Consider the following 21,509-nt stretch of genomic DNA (forward strand, 5'->3'; position numbering starts at 1 on the left):
ATATTTCTGTTGGTTATTTTGCTGTTTTTTTTATATAAGTGCAGTGGTGTAACACAATTTATTACAAATGACAAGTTCCAATGCCTGTGGAAAACTAATCCCAACCGAAGTACTGTATGGAAGACAAAATATAAATAATAGGCATGTTTGAAGTCGGTCTGTAGATTCCCAAATCTTGTGCCTTATTATGCTATGTGCCATATACAAGATCAGTTCCACCTTTGATTAGACTTTATACATAGACACACGGCTTTGCCTTTTTACTGCTATAAATAACTAACGTGATTTTCACACTTCTAATACCCTCAAATGGTTTTATTGTGCTCGAGAAGGAATGTGTAATTTCCCATGTTAAGTGTGAAATTCCCCCTCACTGGTGCTATTGACAAATTGGGGTTTGTCAGTGCAAACTCTAAATATAGAGGTTGGTCAGTCCAAATAGCTGAACCAAATTGGCAGCAACTTAAATTTTCTGATTAGAAGGGGTATTTAGTTTTGTGCATAACAAGGGTTATTTTATTGATTGAAATGCCTATTTTGGTCAAAGAACAGTGAGCAAGAAACATACAAAAATGTAAGCGGTTTGTAAGTCGATAGAAATGGGATGTGTCACTCACTAGACAAAGCTTTTAGAATTTTTGGCAGATTACAAGTCCCATCTGTTGGTGTCCATTGGCTTCCTCCACTAGTACAGGGTCAATTGTATGGTATAAACTAAATATCACAGTTTTAGTGGGTTAATCCAGGATTAATGAATTGGTCAACCATCTGTTTTGACATGCAGTGTCCCACAACAAAAATTGTATCCCTTGCATCCATGCTTTTTTTTAAAAAAACTGACTTTTTAAAGCTTCTTAAGGAATGGGTAACTCGATTCCTTTGTCAAGTTCACAGAATTAATGACCTAACTTTACACTGTGTTTTATTGACATAATGGCTCCGTCTCTCACTGGATGTGTTCAACTCATGGTATCATCTGGGAACAGTGGGCAAACATAATTCTAGCAATTATTTAAATGTATATCATTTAAATTGTAGACTAAGAATGCTGAATTTACACTGTTTTAGGTTTCATTTTTCAGTAAGCAGTGTGTGCTGTTGGCACTTACTCTATCAACCTCTGAATTCCTGCTAACCAGTTAGACCTCCTCCATGTCACCCGCTGCCTAGCTATGTTACATATTTCAGTGACACCCGCCCATCTGCCCCCTTCTCCCCAATCGCCATAGTCACCTCTTTTAACAGACAAGCTATCTCTTGCCATCAGTGAACCTGTGGTTAAGCTCAGCAGCCTTGGTGCTTGCAGTTATTTTTTTAACACCACCAATGACTATGAAAGTTAAAGCAGCTGGATTCCTTGATAAGGAAATTGTAAGTGTGTTTCTGGCGGAAGGAATCCCCAAACAGATTCCTCAATGAACCCTGTTAGAAATCCCTGTATTAGACCACATTTCCATTTTATACTGTCCTTCACCAAACCAGCAAATTCACTTTTAATAGAACCCAACCATTTCCAATAGATAGAATTGAAACATACTTTATTTGTACAAATGTTAAACAATCAAAGCAGGTAACTTAGAGCATTTGAATCAGCTTCCCTTGTTTTCCTCCGTTACAGGTTTGAACTTTCAAATAGCATCACATCACATCCCAGTGACAAGTAGGTGACTGATTCCTCATCCTGTATGATGAGGAGAAAGCACTGCTCTACCATTGTAAGTAGATTTCATTAGTTGCTTTTTACAGAATGTGATACCAATCACACAACAGGTTTGTCTTGTAGAAATGCTGATCTTGCTTTGAATAATAACTGAGTAGATAGATTTGCACACATTAGCAGTTATGTCTGTTGTGAGGCTGGCTGTATGACCCTTGTTTTGCTATGAAGTTTCGAATCCAACATTTAAAATACACATCTCAAACCAACTAATATATTTTGTTGCTCCAAGAGTAATTTCGGCACAGTTTTTATAAGCCAAAGAATCTCCAACAGTCATATTGAGCTGCATTCCCCTTTTCATTAAGTCCAGTGATCTGTGAGCATGTTATTTGGCTGTGCCAGGTATAATTATACACAGATACCCATCCCTTGGAGGACTGCAATGTCAGAGTATTCATTTATTCAATTAAATAATCTCAAACTCTCCTGCAAACATTCCCATCACAGCGCTTGATCCTAGGGAAAGCTGCTATTCCAGGATGAGGGATATGCTTGATTTCATGACAGTGCAGTGAAAGTTAAATACTCATGTATTATTCAGATGCATCCTCCATTAAGTATCTATACCTACTCAAATAATATGTGAGTATTATGTGCACCCAGTTTAAAAGTTCAACTTGCAGATGATAATAAAATGGCTGCTTGATGGGCATTTTTTCCCCCATTTCGATAATTGCCATGTGATTTGTATCAAGCAGATAAGCATCAATCAAATCCCTGCACAGTTTCTGTCAGATGAAAACCCTTAAGTGCACATATGGAGATAGTTGACTGGATAACATTGGCAAAGTCCTGCAGAGATAATAATAATCCTTGCATTTGATGTAGCGCCTTATCGCGTCTTTGTGATGTCTCCAAATGCTTCACAGAATGTACTGTCAAGTGAATTGACTGTATATTTTGTGGGTGAAACAGCAGCCAATTGCACACAGCAGTGTCCCACAAATCAACCACATATTAATCTTTCACTATATATAGACAGGCTGATTTGGACTCGTGATAATTTTGTTCCTGTCACTGGAACCGATAACTAGAGTTGCTGGTTGAAGCAGACAGACAAAGGTAATAATAATCCTTGCATTTGATATAGCGCTTTTCACGTCTTCTCTGTCTCAAAGCGCTTCACAGAATAGACTGTAAAGTGAATTGACTGTATATTTCCACACTTCTTGGACTCTCCCAGAATACCTTACATCTTTCTAATTCTTTTGAGATTTGGAACTGCTCAATCGCCTTAAACTTTTGTTTAACCTCAGATGCTTTTTGGGATCAAGCCATTTACTCCAGTCTGTGAAGGACCTTAGACTCTCTCTTCTGCTGGTGTATTCGTCACTCTTAATATCACAGCACAAACTTGACACCGGGGCTGTAAAACCTGAGTTCCTTGCATCTTTCCCCACCCAAATCCTGCTATGGTGTCACATTATCATGATTGTCCTGCGGTAGCACTCGATGCTGAACATAGGTGGTGGAAGTTCACCAATGGTGGTTGTTAAAAAGCACAATCAGTCTTGTGTTGAACTCGGTTGGGTGAGATATGAAATTGCCCATTTCAGCAGCCCAGGAGAAAGCCTGCAAGACAAATACTTGATAGATTGTTGCAATACATCCAGTAATCAAAGAAAATCAAACCTCAGCAGTTTCCTGGCCACATATAAACAGTAAATCATTAAAACTTGCTCAACAGCTCTATCAACCTGTTCTGTGAAGTCAACAAATTTAAATGAAATGGTTATTTTACTGAGCTACGTGGGTGGGTACTTACTGTATTTTGATGTCTTGCAGGACACACTCAGAACAAACGAGGCCAAAGGCTGCTGGTTTGAGGATCTAACCCCCCCACTCCCCCCTTACAGCGCTGAATAGAATCCAAAGCAAATGCATTCCAGGCAAAAAGACAAAACAAAGTTGCTCCCTCTCTCCCCTTGTTCAAGTCCCGCCTGAAAACCTTCCTTTTCGACTGTGCTTACTATGCTCACTCCCCTCCTCAGCTCGGAGTCAAGGTCAATAGCTCGCCGCTGTTCTGCTTGAAGGGTGCTATATTAATGCAAGTTATTGTTGTTGTCCATATTGTGGGCACTGTGCCTGGTTAGATATAGCACAGGTGCTGGTGCCTGTGAAGAAGCAGCTGCAACATTGAAGGCAAAGCTGCTATCCTCAGCGACACTATAAATGGGGTAAATCTCACTAACAACAGAACCAGAAGGAAAATTGTGGGGGTTTTTTCAGTCAGCTGGGTGTCTGACAAATGCACCATGCCTGAGATTCCTCACAGCACATCAGTTCTTGCTCCTTTTGTGCTATCAGCTACTTTCCCACAGACCCAGAAAGCAATCTAACCTGCCCTGGGCCTTTTTAAGCACCAATGAGTAAGAACTGGCAGAAACTTTCACACAAATTGTGTGTGATGGTCGCAAAGGTACTGTTGTACTGACCTCAATGAGTTGACCTGTGCAATAATCTCAGGAGTGGGTGGTGGATATCTGTACTGAAACCGACTTCCGTCAGCATGTCTCTGTAACTAACAAGAGAGCAAAAAAGGCAAACATCAGTCATACTATTCAATATCTGAAACCCAACAGGAAACTGGTTATCTTACACAAGATAGAAGCAGCTGAATATCTCATGTGATACAGTTGATGGACTTGCACTTAACTCTGAGTGTGCAAACTCAGCACCAAAGCTTTGGTGCCTCCTCTTGGGAGTATATATCAGTGCAACTCCTGCCAGCTAATTACAGATAGAGATGTCTGCAGATAATAATAATAATAATAATATCACGCAATCAGACATAACTTCAACGCTTAAAAGAAAAATGGTGGGGACAAAAAGTGAGGAACTTTTAAATGAAAATTAACCTGTCTTTTTGACTAGGCTGCTGTTAAAATTAAAATCTGCTAACTAGGAATGAATACATCGGCACACTATGCAGCTTCATTACCTGGTAACCAGGAAAACAGATCAGTTCAAATAGTAGATGGAAGATACTTCTCCTGCAGGGAGCTGTGCTTCTTATCCTGGGTTTAGTTTATAACAGCAGCCTGCTTGCCACTTGTAAACTAGACAAAATGGTCGTAAAAACAAGCCACATCTGTGCAGTGGATCTTTGGCATGCTCGCATACAGCCAGCCCAAGGGTATTGCAAAGTTAATCATCTGTAGAGCAAAGTCCCACCCTCTGTAACAGCAGCCTAGTCAAAGAGACAGGTGCCCACCTCAACCAGATAGGACATAAATCAGGTGCTATGGTCCAATTTGTGAGTGTATAAAATAGTATGTTAAACAAAACCGAACTGAATCATTGAACATGTTGAATATGGAAGCAAGTGTTTTATTAGGTTTAATTCACTTACCGGGGGATCTTTGCTGTGTTCAGCATGGGAAGCAGGTCCCCGCTCTGTGTGGGAAACAGGTAAACGCTGCCGATCAGAACACAGAGTCTTTGTGGGCCGCACACCAGAAGCCGCAACTCCTCGCCGTCTACGTGGTTGTGGGGTGGGTTTCACCATGTCAATATCCGAACTTGAATTACTTGCAAACACCATTTTTTCTCTCGTCTCCGGTGCATTTTTCCAACCATTCTCTTTAAATACTGACGGTGAATTTAGTTTATTCCATCTACATTGCTTTTTGCTGGACTGTCCAAGCTGACTGGTAGTGCTCACCCTACAATTATCATTGCCCTGCTCTTCTGAATCATCTTTTTCAATTAATGTCTCATCACTGCTGGAGTTCCAGTTTTCCTTGTACTCTCCAGCCCTGGCCTGTTGACAGAAAGCCTGTCCGTCCTCTTCACAGCTATCTAGCTCATCATCTGAATCCAAATCTTTTTGTTTCCTTTTAACAGCTCTAAGGATTTCATAGGACTCTTCGTCTTCACTATCACTTAAGCCACGTTTCTTTGCTTCCGGTACACAGTTTCTAGCTTCTTCGGTTTCATGAACTGTTGCACCCGGTCTGCTTTGTCCAGCACCTATTGGTGAGGTAGGAGCTAGCCTTGTAGTGCTGCTTGAACTACTGGCTGCAGCCAACTGCAGAGGGGAGATACTATTTTTAGAGAGGTTGTACTTTGCCTTAATGCGGTTGTTGTTTTTCCTATTGTCCTCAGGCTCTGCTATATTCGTCGTCTGCTGCCTTCCATCATCTGCAGAGATGACGTGTGTGCGCAAAAGGCTCTCAGTGCCCAAAAGCTCCAGATGTGACTGTTCGCCCTGGGACTCCTCTGTGTATAGATCTGCAGATTTGTCAAGATCATGTCGTGTGCTGCTGTCAGGCATCTGAAAGGCAATGGCTGGCCCACTGCTACTAGGAGCTTGTGAGATGGTGGAGAGCGAGCCACAATTATCTTCATCAACATGGTTTCTTCCAGGTTCTGATGTAGTTTTATGTAAAACAGACGCTGCTGTGATAAAAGTCAATGAGTAGGCAATTAATTCTGTCACTTAATTTACAAATCAAGCCATTTGACTTCAAAGTCCTCACCCTCACCTATAAATCCCTATGAACTCCTATCCCATTCTTCTGTTCACCCACTCTGCATGTTGCGAATCCTCTGCATTGTCATTAGTGTTTGATCCTTCAGCTACTCAGTCCCTAACCATTGGAGCTTTCTCCCTCTACCCCTCCATCTCACTCTTTCTCTATCTTTGAACCCTGGCGTAAAACCTACCTCTTCAACTATGTTTACAGTCCCCTCATTCTTCCACCTCCTCTCCCTTACTTGACGACCAACCCATAACTGTAAAGCATTCCAAGATGTTATCTTATGCGAGGAGCACAATATAAATGCAAGTTATAATAAATAATCCTGTCATTTATTAGTCATAATAAGGCCAATCACGTTTGGTGCCGCTGCAGTTGAGGGAAATCACGAGTACAAAACTCCAAATTTGTGATTAAGCAATTCACTTTTAAACAAATCACAACCAGGCACCCACAGTGTAAAGATACAGAGGGAATTACAGTGCAAGTTCCAAAATTTTTAATATTTAAAGTAGCACAACATCAATAGTGGACAAGATTTCATGGCTCAAATTGAACCTACAAGTAGAAATATTATTACTTGCATCAAATACCATTCTGACAGCTCAACCTTGACTTGTTCACACTTATTACAGAAGTGATCCAAAGCACTGACTACTCAGCTGAATAACAACATTGCTACAGTTCTTGAGATCAGAATCAGGTCCCAATGAGTATCTAACCAACAAATCACTTTGTGACCCCTTATATGATATAAGTAACCCTTTAGTGCTGAGTTCTGATTCCCCAAGTTGTTCTGTGTGGAATAAAATAGCTCAAAACCTGCATAAATCCAAATGCACCACTCACCCCCTGAAGATTTAACATTGACACCCAAATGCGACACTGACACCCAAGGGTCGCTCGAGGTGGCAGCTTCAGGCTTTTCTTTGGCATCCACTGAAAAAGGAATTTTTTTCTTCAGAGGGGTTGTGCAAGAGTCCTGTCCCATGGGTAAAGGCAGTTGTTTGCCAAACTCAACTAAGTGATTACTCTTCATGTGCAAGTCTAGACAGTAAATGATCGAAGACTATTTGACTAGACAGGGCATCAGAGCCAAGCACATCCAAACAATATGAATTCATAGCCTCCGATAGCTTGGAACCCTTCCCTAGCTTGGAACATGTAGGCAAACTGCAGTGCCTCATTTCTCACTATCCAACATTTGTAAAGGACTTGCCCCAACTATTTACTTCAACCGAGATAACCATGAACAATCATTGTAAGGGATTCCAGGTGGAATGTTATACACTAAATGTGACTGAATCATTACCACTATAGTCATTTCAAGTACACGTGTAAACCCCAGTATAAATTGAAAACCATCATTCAACCATCTATGACTTTCAAAACAGTTTAAGGACATGCAATAGAAGTTTAAGGACATTCATAGAATTATACAACACAGAAAGAGGCCATTCGGCCCATCGTGATCGTGCCAGCTCTTTGAAAGAGCTGTCCAAATTAATCCCTCTCCCCATAGCCCTGTAATTGTGTCCTCTCCAAATATCTCTCTTGAAAACTGTTATCGAATCGGCTTCCACCACTCTTTCAGCTAATGCATTCCAGATTCCGTGTGAAAAAAGTTCTCCTCACCTCCTCTCTGGTTCTTTTGGCAACTATTTTAAATCTGTGCCTTCTGGTTACCGACCCACCCACCAGTGGGAACAGTTTCTCCTTGTTCACTCTATCCAATCCACTCATAATTTTGAACACCTATTAAATCTCCCCTCAACCATCTTTGCTTCAAGGATAATAATCCTGGCTTCTCTTGCCTCTCCGCACAACTGAAGTCCCGCATTCCTGGTACCATTCTGGTAAATCTCCTTTGCACCCTCTCCAAGGCCTTGACTTCCTCTTAGTGTGGTGCCCAGAACTGAACACAGTGTCTAGCTGAGGCCAAACCAGTATTTTATAAAGGTTTCTCATAACTTCTTGACTTTTGTATTCTATGCCCCTATTTATAAAACCTAGTATCCAGATGCTTTTTTAACAGCTTTATCTACCTGTCCTACTACCTTTAAAGATTTGCTTATGTGGACCCCCAGGTCTCTCTGTTCCTTCACCCCTTTTTAAGATTGTACCATCAGCTTGTATTGACGTTCCTCATTCTTCCTCCCAAAATGCATCAATTCACATTTCTCCGTATTAAATTTCATCTCATATGTGTCTACTCATTTCACTAGTCTGTCTATGTCCATTTGCAGTCTGCTATTATCCTCCTCACCATTTACTACTTTACCTAACTTTGTATCATCTGCAAACTTGGAAATTGTACTCCCTATACCCAAGTCCAAGTCATTTATATAGATTAAAAAAAGCAGTGATCCTAATATCGACCCATAGGGGACACAACTCTATACTTCTCTCCAGTCAGAGAAACTGTTCACCACTCCTCTCTGCTTTCTGTCTCCCAGCCAGTTTTACCTACCAATCTTTCTTTCCAGTCTACCTTGGCTAGATCCCTTTTCAATTCACCTCACTGAAATTAGCCCTCTTCCAGTTGAATATCTTCACCTTGGATTGTTGCTTGTCCCTTTCCGTAAATACTGTAAACCTAATGATATTGTGATCACTGTTAACTAGATGCTCTCCTGCTGAAACCTGCTCCACTTGCCCTACTTCATTCCCCAGAATGAGATCCAGCACTGCTTCCTTCCTCGTTAGGCTGGAAATATATTACCAAGAAAGTTTTCCTGCACACATTTCAGGAATTTTTCTCCTGCATGCCCTTTGCACTATTATTTTGCCAGTCTATGTTAGGATGATTGAAATCACCCATTATCACTACTCTATTGGTTTTACAACTTTCTGAAATTTGCTTGCAGATTTGCTCCTCTATTCTCCTTCGCACTATTGGGCAGTTTATAGTATATACCCAATAGCATAACGGCTTCTTTTCTGCTCCTTAACTCTAACCACATAGATTCTGTTCATTAACTCGCTACGGTTTAATCATGCATTTTTTAAACACAAACTAATAAGTAAGAATCTATCCAGTTCTGGGCTAGATGGTACAATGGTTTGAAACACATGAGCTCAGATGTAAGGTATTCAGGAACTTGAATGAAATTACCACTCTGCCCACTTGTAATGTTTCTTGGGATTGAATTTTGTGGTCTCAGTCCAATTTCTAATACGTCTGAGGCCACATTACAACACTGAATATAATTCAACACAAATTGATAATATCACTCAAGAGACATGACAACAGCTAGTGTCTGAAACTGAATAATACAGAGCTGTGCAAAGGAGTAGGATTTCTTTTGAGTGGAGGAGTCGAGACACACTGCTAAATCAGAGTATAGGGGGCCTAAGATGATTTGTACCTGACCCAGGAGTGTTGGGGCAGACTCCAGATGTAAAGTTAAATGATATTCATTTGTATCAGATTTCTATCTCTAACATGTAGAGCACACATTTGTCTCCATTCTGGAGGCATGTTAGACAGCTTTCATCAGGAAGCTCGCAAGGAACTCTTGATACCAGCAATTCACCTAGTAAGGGTTCAAACTTGTGATGGTCAGATGTGAAATTAATAATTACTTACTATTACGTACTGGATGGGGTGGAGGGAATAGAGGGTAGAGGGATCTCTTTGGAGCTGAGCTGGCAACGAAACCCCGGAGACAAGTCAATCTTCTGTGGTGGTCTGGGTAGTCTGGTTCCTGAGCCAGGCAAGTCCGCAGCGCTCCAGGACACTGCTAATGATAATCTGATTCATTGGCAGGACTTTGAGAGGTAGGGATTCTTCCCACTCAGTTCTGTTATCCCTGCAAGCAAACGTGCCAAGGGATAGGGTGGTCCTAACGGGACGAAGAACTGCAAGCTTGCTGGAGAACATGCTCAAATGGTTTTAGCTTGTTAAACTCCAGCAATACTCCAGTGCACACTCTGGGTGTCCCTAAGCCTGGGCTCTTACCACTGAGCCTAATACTTAGGCAAGCAGGGTATGTGCCTCCATGGAGAGTGTGCACATTTCCAGACACAGGAACATTTCCGTGCATAGGTGGCATACAAAGATGGAACTCTCAGTCTGGTTTGGATACTCTTAAACAACAGTGATGGGTTTCCGTATGTCAGACACCCGACTAAAGAAAAAAAAATCAGGCAAAGCTTTTTCAAGGACTCGTAACTCCATTTTGCCAACATCTAATAGAAAACTCATTGTAAAAACATACCTTTCTTATCATGTGACAATGTATCTGCACAGCTGTTTTCCATTGCAGATTCTGTTGAGGTCTTATCTTTATCATACACATAATCATCCTTCCATTCTAAAGATAAAAAGGAAAAGGTTTTCACAACTCACACCAATGCCATTTGATTTCAGATAGTTCTAAGAAATGGAGTTAGAGAGAGTAAAATAAGAGCATTCCTTGAAGTTGTTCAGGCAAAATATGAACATAAAAATCTCATTTTAAAATCATTAACCACAAGTTGTTAATCTAAACAATCCCAGTTCCTAATGCTGTTTCAAGATCTCTTGTCTAGTTAACATCCAGGGTTAAATTTACCAGAGAGCAGCACTCTCATTTGTAAATGTTACAAGAATCAGGACGAAACACAATGAAATTGTGTGGAACTGGTTTAGTAGTAATTCAGGGCTAGGGTAGATATTTAGCCGAATAATTGTTCAAACTGTGGTATATAACACATATCTACAGTCTAATTATTTTTAAAAAATTATAAATCTTTAATTATAGCTCAGCATTAGAATACTGTATTGCAAGTTACAATCAATCACATCACTCTAATCAATCCACGGATATGAAGTGGGTATTTCTTTTTAAATACCCATATTTAGTCAGAAATTGTTGTACTATTAAATGGGTGATGATTTAAACAATAATGGAATAGTTTGTGAAGTAGAGGTGGCTTACATTAATTAGGACTCTTTTCGTCCACAGTCTACAAATTTCTGTAGAGTGATGCTATTAGGAACACATGATATTAAGAATATAGTATGGAAGATAAAGGCTATTCGACCATCAGTCTGCTCTCTTCCACCCACCAAGTTTTCTGAGAAGTTCTGCACAGACAATGTCTGATTCCCAAAGGTCATCAACTCTCACAACATTCATCCATCTTATCACCTGCATCATTCAAACCTGCAGCCTGCCAATGCCCCAAGCACCTCAATACGAAATAGCAATACAGAAAGCAACGCACAAATGACAACAAAATTGGGGAGGGCAAAGTATCAGAAGTATTACATTCTTATTTTCCATATTGAAATCAATTCTAATACACTCTTTAAACTTGCTCACCTTTTAAGTTATTCAGAATTTCTTGTTGGTCAGAGGAGATTATAAGCTCCGTTTCGGGAACAGTAAATGCGTTTCCTTGTTTCTGGGGAAAAATACAACGGTTACAAATGGGGATCATGGCAACGGATTTTACTATTCATCTCATCTGGAACTTTTGTGATGTTTTTCAGTCAATAGCCAAACAATGGATATTGTGCAAATATGTCATATAGAAAAGTGACCAATCTCACAAAAAAAGTTACAGGGAGATCTGAAAAAATCATACACAAAGCCAAAAGCTATCCAAATGTAAAGCCATCAACTCTTCTGCGTTTAATGCAAGTCATAGCATCTCCAATTCAATGTCAAATTTCACTATGAAACAAAAAGATGGTCTCGTAGTACATGTGTATACATATATACATCACATACATACACACAGAATATTCAACATGACGTGTGCTTTTCTGACATGATGAAAATGGGGTATCAAGTATTTACCCATTGATGAACAGCCACTACAAACCCCTCAAAGGGAAATTGGGAAATCAAATCGTTTTTCCGCAGAGGAGTGTCAGTCAACTCGAATTAGACTCACTTAACAAAATGAGAGCTTGAAATATATGCCATTTTAATCAATGCACTAACCGGTGGGCTGTCCCAAAATAGTATTTAAGCAAATCCCAAGTTACAAGCAACTGGAAAGAGGTGACAAGTCACAAGGTCCCAAGTGGAGAGTCTGTAGTGTCAAGCTTTTAAAGGGGATTAACAATTAGGTTGATTACATATGTGAAGCAGATGAGTTAATTGAAGAGCTGTGCCATTAAAACTATTTAAACCACAGGCCTTCCCCAATGCCACTGGGTGCAGATGTACTGTTGCACAGACCAGCCAGGTTTTATCCCTCGTCAGTGGTTAAGAGTTAGTTGATCTAAACCTGAGGGGTTACCATAATAGGGCACAGCATCCTTAGGCATGGCAAGGGGAGGGAAGAGAGACCTATGTCAGTCAGTTCCCATTCCTGATCGCTATCTAACATTAGCAGCTGGAAAGAGTGTGTATATATAACTGTGTATGTATATATATATAGCTATATATATATATATATATAGCTCAAATGTTTCCTTATCTTGTTGTTAGTACACAATTCATGGCAGCTAACTTACCATCCCTTCCTCTTGGGAACTTAACTGTTTTCCACTCAGTGCCAGTGTTCAGCACTTGCAGGTCAGTAAGAGCACAGGTTAGAAGCAGGGTCAGTTCCCTCAGCACTGCTCCAGAATACCATATGCCCTAACATCGCCACCCGCCCTGACCTCAGAAGAGCACCTCCTTTCCATTTAATTTCCCTTATGTGACCTCTCTGCCAAAACTCATTTCACTTGCAGTCATCAGAGAGGAGACTTTCATCCCATCAATTTGGTGTGGATTTGAACCCACAATGCAAGGTCACAATTCTCTATCCCACTGTTGCATCCAGCTCCCTGTTCTTCTGAATTATAATGCTCCTTGTTCTGAATACAAGCAACACATCTGACAGGATCAGTGGAAAATAAATGAAAACATGAAAATGCGAAATAAGTACCTTATCTTTTCTCCTCAAAGCCTCCCATCCTGTCATTTGACTGCCTGATGGTAGAAAGACTGCTGTGGAAGTTGAAGGCTCGGAACTATCTGATGCATCAAGGCAGAGTATGAGAGCATCTTTCAATGAATTAACCTCCTCCCCCATTGCTGCATCTATCAGGTTTGTGAGACTTATACCTGGGAGACAGACAATATAAATTGAAGCCACTATTCAATCATCACTGTTTACCAGCAACATTATCACTTCAAAGACATTCAGGCCATTTACAAGATACCATTAAATGTGAAGCACCATTAACATCAGACAAACTCTGATTACCACTCTAGGCCGGCCAGCCTGCCTGGGAGGAAGGTCTGTCGGCTCCTGGCAATCTGTCAAATGGAATTTATGGTGCTCATGGAGATGGTGCTGGACTTGACTATTCCATTCTCCCAGCAGAGAATAGCATAGATCCCAGGCACAACAACTTACATTGGTACACAGAGGAAGGTCAAACATGGAATATACTCCAGCTATACTCTTCTCTTTAAATTATACATTAGTTTAGGTCATCACTGAACAGTAGTTCAATAGGCAATGGATGATCCTGGCCACTGAATGTGAAGGATAAACAAACTTTAATAATTAAATTGGACAGAATATTGGGAATCTATTAGCCAGGTTTCCAGATGCTGGTCACTTTCCTGGTTAAGGTGAGTGTTTGGGGATATCAAATGAGGACAGGATTGGTCTCACAGATTACTAAAGTACCTGTGAATAGATGATTTAATTCAATACCCTGGCAAGAATTAGCACTTTTAAGAGAGAAGGGAAAGAAACAATAGGTTGAAAGGATTACCTGAACAGCTTCCCTCTGTAAATGTTGTGTTTTTCACATGATTCCTGTAACGTTTCGAAAGTGTTAAGCTTTGCTCTATAAACCTCCATCAAGCACTATTGACAGAGTTCCAGCAAGACTATCAAATACTATAAAATGCAACCCTGTGTAAACGTAAACCTTGGAAAATTGTTTTAGCATCTCAGCACCAAAATTACAATATGATTCAGTTTATTCCAAAACAAGTTGAGAAATGTTCTGTATAGTTCACTACATTCTGTTTTAAACAACAAATTTCAGAAACTGAAAAAACTCTGAGTTTATAAGGGTGAAAAGATAATGTTGATTTTGCTCAGGGGTTGAGGAAAATCTGCAGCGGTGCCCCAAATTTGTTATTTTTTTTCGAATTCCTCTCTCTACACCACTCTTCGGAACCTATTCCAGCCCAGCCTCAATGTCATTGTGGTCCACAAAAATGCCTTTGGGTTAGTTCATCCTCCAATTTGCTCACCTTCCCTTAGGGAAGCTATGCTTTAATATTATCATTACAATATTAATAATTCCTTGGATTTGATATTTCATGTTGGGAGGACATCTTCACGTGATTTGCTGTGACGTGTAGTAACTGTGTATTTTACAGGCAAACGAGGAAGCCAATTTGCACGCAGCAATGTCCCACAAACGGCTGTGATGTAAGTGGCCATTCACGAGAACAGCAGAACATCTCTCTGAACAACACCTTTAAAAATCCATTGTTTCAAATCGCCTGTTTCAGAAACCACTCTTTTTTTTCTGTTAACCCTCGTTTCCTTTTTCTGATTTAGGAGAGGTTTTGAAGCTCTCTCACCAACACAATGGAACGCATCGATTGGGAAGAAAATAGAGGAGTTTCCTACCTTTCCAAAAAGAACAGCAAAATAGGCCAGGGCGCATTGGAAGTAGTGATGCCAATTTATACAGTATACAAATCTATTTTTTTGATTGGTTTACTACATAATTACAGGAATCTAAAATTCACTCTATACACATGTAATTCTTAAAGGAACTTATAGAAAACCAATCATTAAGGCTTTAATTTAAGAATTTGGCAAATTGTGGATACTTTAAAATGCTACATTAGAGTAAATCTCGACTCAGGTGAAATTTCTCCCCAATGGTTCACACAGCTCGCATGACTGACCTCCCCCCCACCCCTTTTCCAGTTACAAGGAGGAGGGAATTACAACTTCAGCTTATTTAGGATTCATTATTAAGTGAAGATATGGTAAAACCTCAACATTAATTGCTGTGGCTGCACATTCTCACTAGTGAAGTTCCCTGTAGATTCAGACTGGGTACAGATGCTGTACTTACTCCCAAGCTTCCTTCAATCTCTTCTGCACTGCAGGATCCAAGTTGCTGAAATTTGAAGCAATGATAAAATTTAGCTACGCAAGGTAAATCAATTTTACACATTTATTATGAGAGATCTGTACTGAACACTACTTACCAAGAACGCACATCAGACCTGATGTTTTCTGCTGGTAATATCTTGAACTTCTCAACTACCAGATAAAATTCGCACTCTTTCTGTGCGCGTGTATGTGGGATTGGGGGGTGGGGGTGGGGAACAGAGAAAAAAATTAGCCAAGTTAAAACGATACCAACTTCCATTATGTGATGAAATACCTAACACGTGTGGAAACCCATCGCCATATTTAAAGAGTCTCCAAACCAAACTACTGAAAATTCAACACACCTTAAAGCCAGAGAAGATATTACATGCACGTTTGGCAAAACCTAAAGCTTGAAGACCTGAGAGTTTATATTGAGGAACTGCTGGAGTTTAACCAACTAAAACCACAGCCTCCTATTGCAAAGCTTCCTGCTGTGTGTTCAGCCAGAAACAAACAAACAACAAAACAAAATTACATCTATAGAGAGCCTTTCATGTCGGGAAGACATCCCAACGTATTCAGTTTATAGGATTACCAGGAGCCGAGTAGGAAGAAACCCAGTCCCAAATGACTGCTACGTTCCTCCAAGTCATACCAATGGGCCAGGCTGGGCCATTATCAATAGTGCCCAGAGTATTATGGACCTGCCTGCATCAGATCAGAGTACCAAAAACGAACAACTTGATTCTGATCTTTGGTGCCGGGTGTGTCACCATGGATCCAATTTTTCCCCAAAGAAACCTTTTTCCACCTTCCTCCCAGGGATAGCTTTATAAACATAACCCTTCCAAGTAGCAACGCATAGTTCATGATGACTGGCAAGTGAATCACAAAAAATTTGGAGTAACATATTTAAGTATATTCACAAATCAGCTTTCAATTTAAAGATCACAACAACATTACAGATCAATAGGCTGTGTTCCTGGTTAGATACAGCATTGCCTCTGATTCTCACGAAAAGTTTTATAATTCTCGAGGAAGTTTGAAATGACAAAATAAAGGTTTTGCACAAATTTATACAAAGGTTTACTCAAATGTGATAATGTTTTTCCTTTTTTACTAAAGTGCATGGATCACTTACCAGTTCTGGTTCCACTCTGAGGTGAACATCAAATTGTTTCAAAATAACCATTTTTTCTTTGATGTCATCAAATGTGTAATCATCCTCCTCCCTGGAAGTTGAGGAAAGTGATTGAGAAGAATGCGGCAGTTTTTTTTAAACAGAATCCAGCCATGTGTATCCATATATACAGTATATGACTTTTACACCTGAGAAATACTCTTAATATGAATGAAATTCATATTTTATCATATTAATTGATGAAACTTTACTATATTTTGTAAAAGGCACAGAATTACCAATACCATTAACAACGAAAATACCCAATGTCTTAGGTTTGTGGATGCAAGATACAAGATGTATTGCACAAACCGTGGCTTACACCACAAACACAAATGGATTACATGAGGTTATAGTGAAATGCAGTCCATCACTGCTTGCGGTATTAAGCATCACTGAACGAATAAGAGATATTAATTGCAAGTATAACAAAGCAATAAAAGCTTATGCTATTTTTGCAATAACTTACTGTTCTAGCTCTTGTTTGGCTCCTTTTGTCACCACAGCCTTAATCGTGTACTTGAGATCGGAAAGGTGGACAACTGCAGCAGGATCAAACTCTGCCTCCTTCTGCCACTTCTCAGGAGGAATGAACTGGGTTAAAAGAAAAAAGGGCATGATCAACCTTATTAAAAAAAATTTTTTTTAAAAAAACTCTTTACGTTGACAAGACTGATATTGGGGTCTGCCAATCCCAATAGCAATTCAACCTGCCAAACCTCATATTTTCAAATTTAAGTTATGAGCTATACTGTGATATTAAATGCATATCTAAGCAAAGTTATTTAATAAACAGAAGAAAGTCTAGACATGCAATTAGATGTGATTCTCCACCATTTAAATAAGGCTGCAAATTAGAGTACCGATATTTAATTCACATTTGTGATGGAGAACTAGAAGATGCCTTAAAAAATACTATTTTCTGACGTGAACCAACATTCCTGTTTACACAGTCTGCTGTGCAGCTAACGATGATGACATGTATCACATTATCACTTTAAAAGGAAGACAGTAAGTAGCCAAATTGCTCCTTAACATTAGGCAATCTGAGAGGCAACACAATTGTTTCTACATGTTTAAACACATTATGTGGGGATGCATTACAGAAGGTAATTTATCAATCAAATTACATAACAGATATTTCCAGCAAAACTGATTACAAACTGTACAAGATATTCATATTATCACCCGAAAAATGGAGATTATCACTTTTGAAGATGAGTACAAATGAACATCACGGTGGCTAGCTAGGTCAATATTTCTTGCACCCTGTGCCCGTTTCCAAATCAATTATAACATTAAATTAAAGCTTCAGAAAGAGCATTTCAAACGACATTTCATAAAATCATAAAGGATACAAAATGTATCAAATGTTGCTAAATACTGGTATAGTTATTCCATTATTTACCCTTAATGCTTAAACGCTGGGCAATTGTGTAATATAATGCAAATCACAGGTTTTGCAGGCACAATGTAATTTATAATCTAAGAGCTTGGCGTGCTTAAAGTACTGAACCTTTATGAGCTACATTAAGATAAACCAATATCTTCACAACATCCTTTGTCTATTTACCGTTCAAAGTTTACGATCAAACATATTTACAGACACGGAGCGTGTGAACAAACTGGTTCTGGGCTTTAATCTGTGAAATAGCAGTGTATAGTTTATGACTTCAACTGCCTGAAAACAGAAGAGGTCTTCAAAACCCAAATGAGCTGCAATTTAGTCACATATATCACAGTAAGAACACATCTAAGGACTATGTCTTAAACAGTGTTTTCACCAAGAAATCAACTGTTCTGAAACACTAGGATAAGAATGCAGCTATTCTTTGCAAATTCAAAAAGAAGTCGGCAAATTAAGGCGGTTAATTTAGGTGGCTCAGATATGCATTGAAATAGGTGGTTACCTCTTTCACCTCAGCATGTGCTGTTAGTAGGCAGCTGGTCTAATTTCTACAACAGTCACTGAGCAAGTTGCACAGCATAATCCATCTACAGAGGCCGCAGCAAACCTCGAGTCCAAGATGACCATTGAAATTAATTTGACCCAATTTGGAGGAATTGGCCATTCTATTACATGAGTTTTAAAAAAAACGTGTGCATGGCTAGGGAAACAAATTGTAACGTTATCACTGGTTTGGGTTTGAATTCAGTTCAAACAATCGGTCTGTTTCTCCCCCACCCGACCGACATCTGTAAGGAAACCAAGTGAAACTACTTTAGGCTTTCCTAATACAATTCCTAGTGCATACAAATTCACAGTAGAATACCAACTTCTATATGATACTAAATGTGGATCATCACTGCTAATGTAAAAGCACAACTTAAATCCAGTCCCTCACGATGATAGGACATTGAGATATCTATGCAAATTGGCTGCTCCACTCATTCACAACACACAGTCACTTCGTCTGACGTGAACAACACTCTATCAAATGCAAGGATTATTTTTAGGAATTGACCAGCACTGAAGGTCTCAGGCTAAAATACCTAAAATGGATAACCCCTCGCCCGCCCCAATTAACCACCCACCTGTATCCAAAAAAACTGCTAATGATGACTCCAGTCTGCCACCCAAAAAAGACTATTTTCAAAAGTCAGAAGATCTTTTTCTTCCAAGATAATTTAACCCCAATAGTCGCCTCAGATCCTCTCTTCAAGCCAGATAGGCTGCTATTAACACCCCCCCCCCCCACCCCGATCTCCAGTATACCCCTTGTAGCCTTTCGCTAAGTAGTTGTTACATTTAGGAGTTTGGCACCTGATAATAAAATAATAATAATAATAATCCTTGCATTTGATATAGCGCTTTTCACGTCAGGAGGACGTCCCAAAGCGCTTCACAGAACACACTGTAAAGTGAATTGACTGTACATTTGTGGGCAAACGCGGCAGCCAATTGCGCACAGCAATGTCCCACAAACAGTCGTAGATTGAAAATGACCAATTTATTATTGTTTTTGGAGGGATTATTATTAGGCGTGTGGAGTAAGGAAACTTGCCCAAGGTTTTGCCCTCTGCCTGGAGACAGTATAGTGTCTAAGAGCTTCGCCACAGGACAACATACAACTTACAATACAAATTTTTACATTTATATAGCACCTTTCAAGAGGGTCTTGAGGATGTACCCAAGACACTTGCATTTATGCATAAATTTGCTTTTACATAGCACCTATCACATAGAGCAATACTAAGTTTACAGAGATGATGATACTCTTGAGTATTGTGCAGGCAAACATAGCGGCCAATTTGCAACCGACGATGTCCCACAAATCGCCGCAAAGTTAATGAACGATGTTATTTGATGGGCTTTCAGCCGGAACACCAGGAGAAACTCCATATGGTTTTCGAATAGTGCAAAGACTATACACTTTGTAGGAGAAACGCGGCTGATGATCGCGCACAGCAGAGTCCCCAAAATAACAACAACAACTTGCACGTATATAGCGCCCTCCATGCCGAACGCCCCACAAATCATTGGACGTTCGCACAAGTCTGGGCGAGTCCCTGTTCAATGGGTAAATGTGTTTTTTTTCCACAAAAAAACAAAATAATAATAATGATTTGAGTGATCTGTGGCATAACCCCCCACCGCCACACCAAAAAATATATATTCAATCCTAGAAGATATATTTTGTTGGGCGACTGTAAAGGTTGTTCACCCCCACTCCACTCTCCCCCCCACCCCTCCACCTCCTCCCCCCCCCCCACCACTCCACTCTCCCCCACCCCTCCACTCTCCCCCACCACTCTCCCCCACCCACCCCTCCACTCTCCCCCACCCCTCCACTCTCCCCCACCCCTCCACTCTCCCCCACCCCTCCACTCTCCCCCACCCCTCCACTCTCCCCACCCCCACCCCCCCCCCCCCACTTTCCCCCCACTCCACTCTCCCCCACACCCTCCACTCTCCATCCCCCCTCCGCTCTCCCCCACACCCTCCGCTCTCCCCCACACCCTCCGCTCTCCCCCACACCCCCTCCGCTCTCCCCCACACCCCCTCCGCTCTCCCCTACCCCCTCCGCTCTCCCCCACCCCCCCGCCACTTTCCGCCGCATCCACTCTCCCCCACCCCTCCACTCTCCATCCCCCCCTCCACTCTCCCCCACCCCCTGCCTGGCGGCCGGGCCGGGCCGGGCGGGGAGCAGCGCTATGCCAGTACCTGGATGACCTGAGCAGGGACAGGTTTCTGGTGGCTCAGGGCCGCTCCATGGCTCCGCAGCAGCTCCGCGATCCACGGCTGCCCAATGGTCGGCCTGTGAGCGCTCATTGCTGGCTCGGGCCGGGGTGCGACCTGTCCCAAGAAGAGAGAAGGCGCCGCGGCCCCTCCCCTCTCCTCGGAGCCTGTAACCGCCGGAGCGCGAGCCTCACGCAGCGAGGAACGCACTCGAGTCCGGCGTCAGCGGCCGCCGCAAGGCCCGTCGGTCCCACCCAGTGCGCGTGCGCGGGACTGGCATGACTCGGGCTGCCCGACGCAAACGACGTGAAGCGTAAAACAGTGAGAGCAGCGTGTGACCTCATACACTGTGACCTCATACACTGCACATAGTGACCTCATACACTGTGCACATAGTGACCTCATACACTGTGCACACAGTGAGCTCATACACTGCACATAGTGACCTCATGCACTACACATAGTGACCTCATACACTGCACATAGTGACCTCATACACTGCACATAGTGACCTCATACACTGTGCACATAGTGACCTCATACACTGCACATAGTGACCTCATGCACTACACACAGTGACCTCATACACTGCACATAGTGACCTCATACACTGCACATAGTGACCTCATACACTGTGCACATAGTGACCTCATACACTGCACATAGTGACCTCATACACTGCACATAGTGACCTCATACACTGCACATAGTGACCTCATACACTGCACATAGTGACCTCATACACTGTGCACATAGTGACCTCATACACTGCACATAGTGACCTCATACACTGCACATAGTGACCTCATACACTGTGCACATAGTGACCTCATACACTGTGCACATAGTGACCTCATACATTGTGACCTCATACACTGT

The 21,509-nt window shown here is 41.2% G+C and overlaps 1 protein-coding gene across 4 annotated transcripts; it reads right to left on the bottom strand.

The window, feature by feature from the left end:
* Window positions 1-1,521: 1,521 nt before the first annotated feature.
* LOC103176121 (ACD shelterin complex subunit and telomerase recruitment factor) lies at window positions 1,522-20,861 on the bottom strand. 4 transcript variants are annotated; one of them, XM_042340200.1, is made up of 13 exons: window positions 20,616-20,861; window positions 16,920-17,044; window positions 16,412-16,502; window positions 15,384-15,463; window positions 15,248-15,292; window positions 13,916-13,959; window positions 13,075-13,253; window positions 11,511-11,592; window positions 10,422-10,517; window positions 7,051-7,140; window positions 5,073-6,118; window positions 4,156-4,241; window positions 1,522-3,292 (listed from the first exon to the last, which is right to left on the bottom strand). In XM_042340200.1, the coding sequence occupies exons 1-13, from the start codon at window positions 20,721-20,723 to the stop codon at window positions 3,226-3,228; spliced, it is 2,139 nt and encodes a 712-aa protein (XP_042196134.1). In that variant the 5' UTR covers window positions 20,724-20,861; the 3' UTR covers window positions 1,522-3,225. The 4 variants fall into 4 exon arrangements, with proteins under 4 accessions (XP_042196134.1, XP_042196133.1, XP_042196136.1 ...); XM_042340199.1 differs by having other exon boundaries at window positions 5,073-6,121; XM_042340202.1 differs by lacking the exon at window positions 7,051-7,140 and having other exon boundaries at window positions 20,616-20,860.
* Window positions 20,862-21,509: the final 648 nt, after the last annotated feature.

This window comes from Callorhinchus milii, unplaced genomic scaffold, assembly GCF_018977255.1.
Source record: "Callorhinchus milii isolate IMCB2004 unplaced genomic scaffold, IMCB_Cmil_1.0 Scaffold14, whole genome shotgun sequence".
NCBI classification, from domain to species: domain Eukaryota; kingdom Metazoa; phylum Chordata; class Chondrichthyes; order Chimaeriformes; family Callorhinchidae; genus Callorhinchus; species Callorhinchus milii.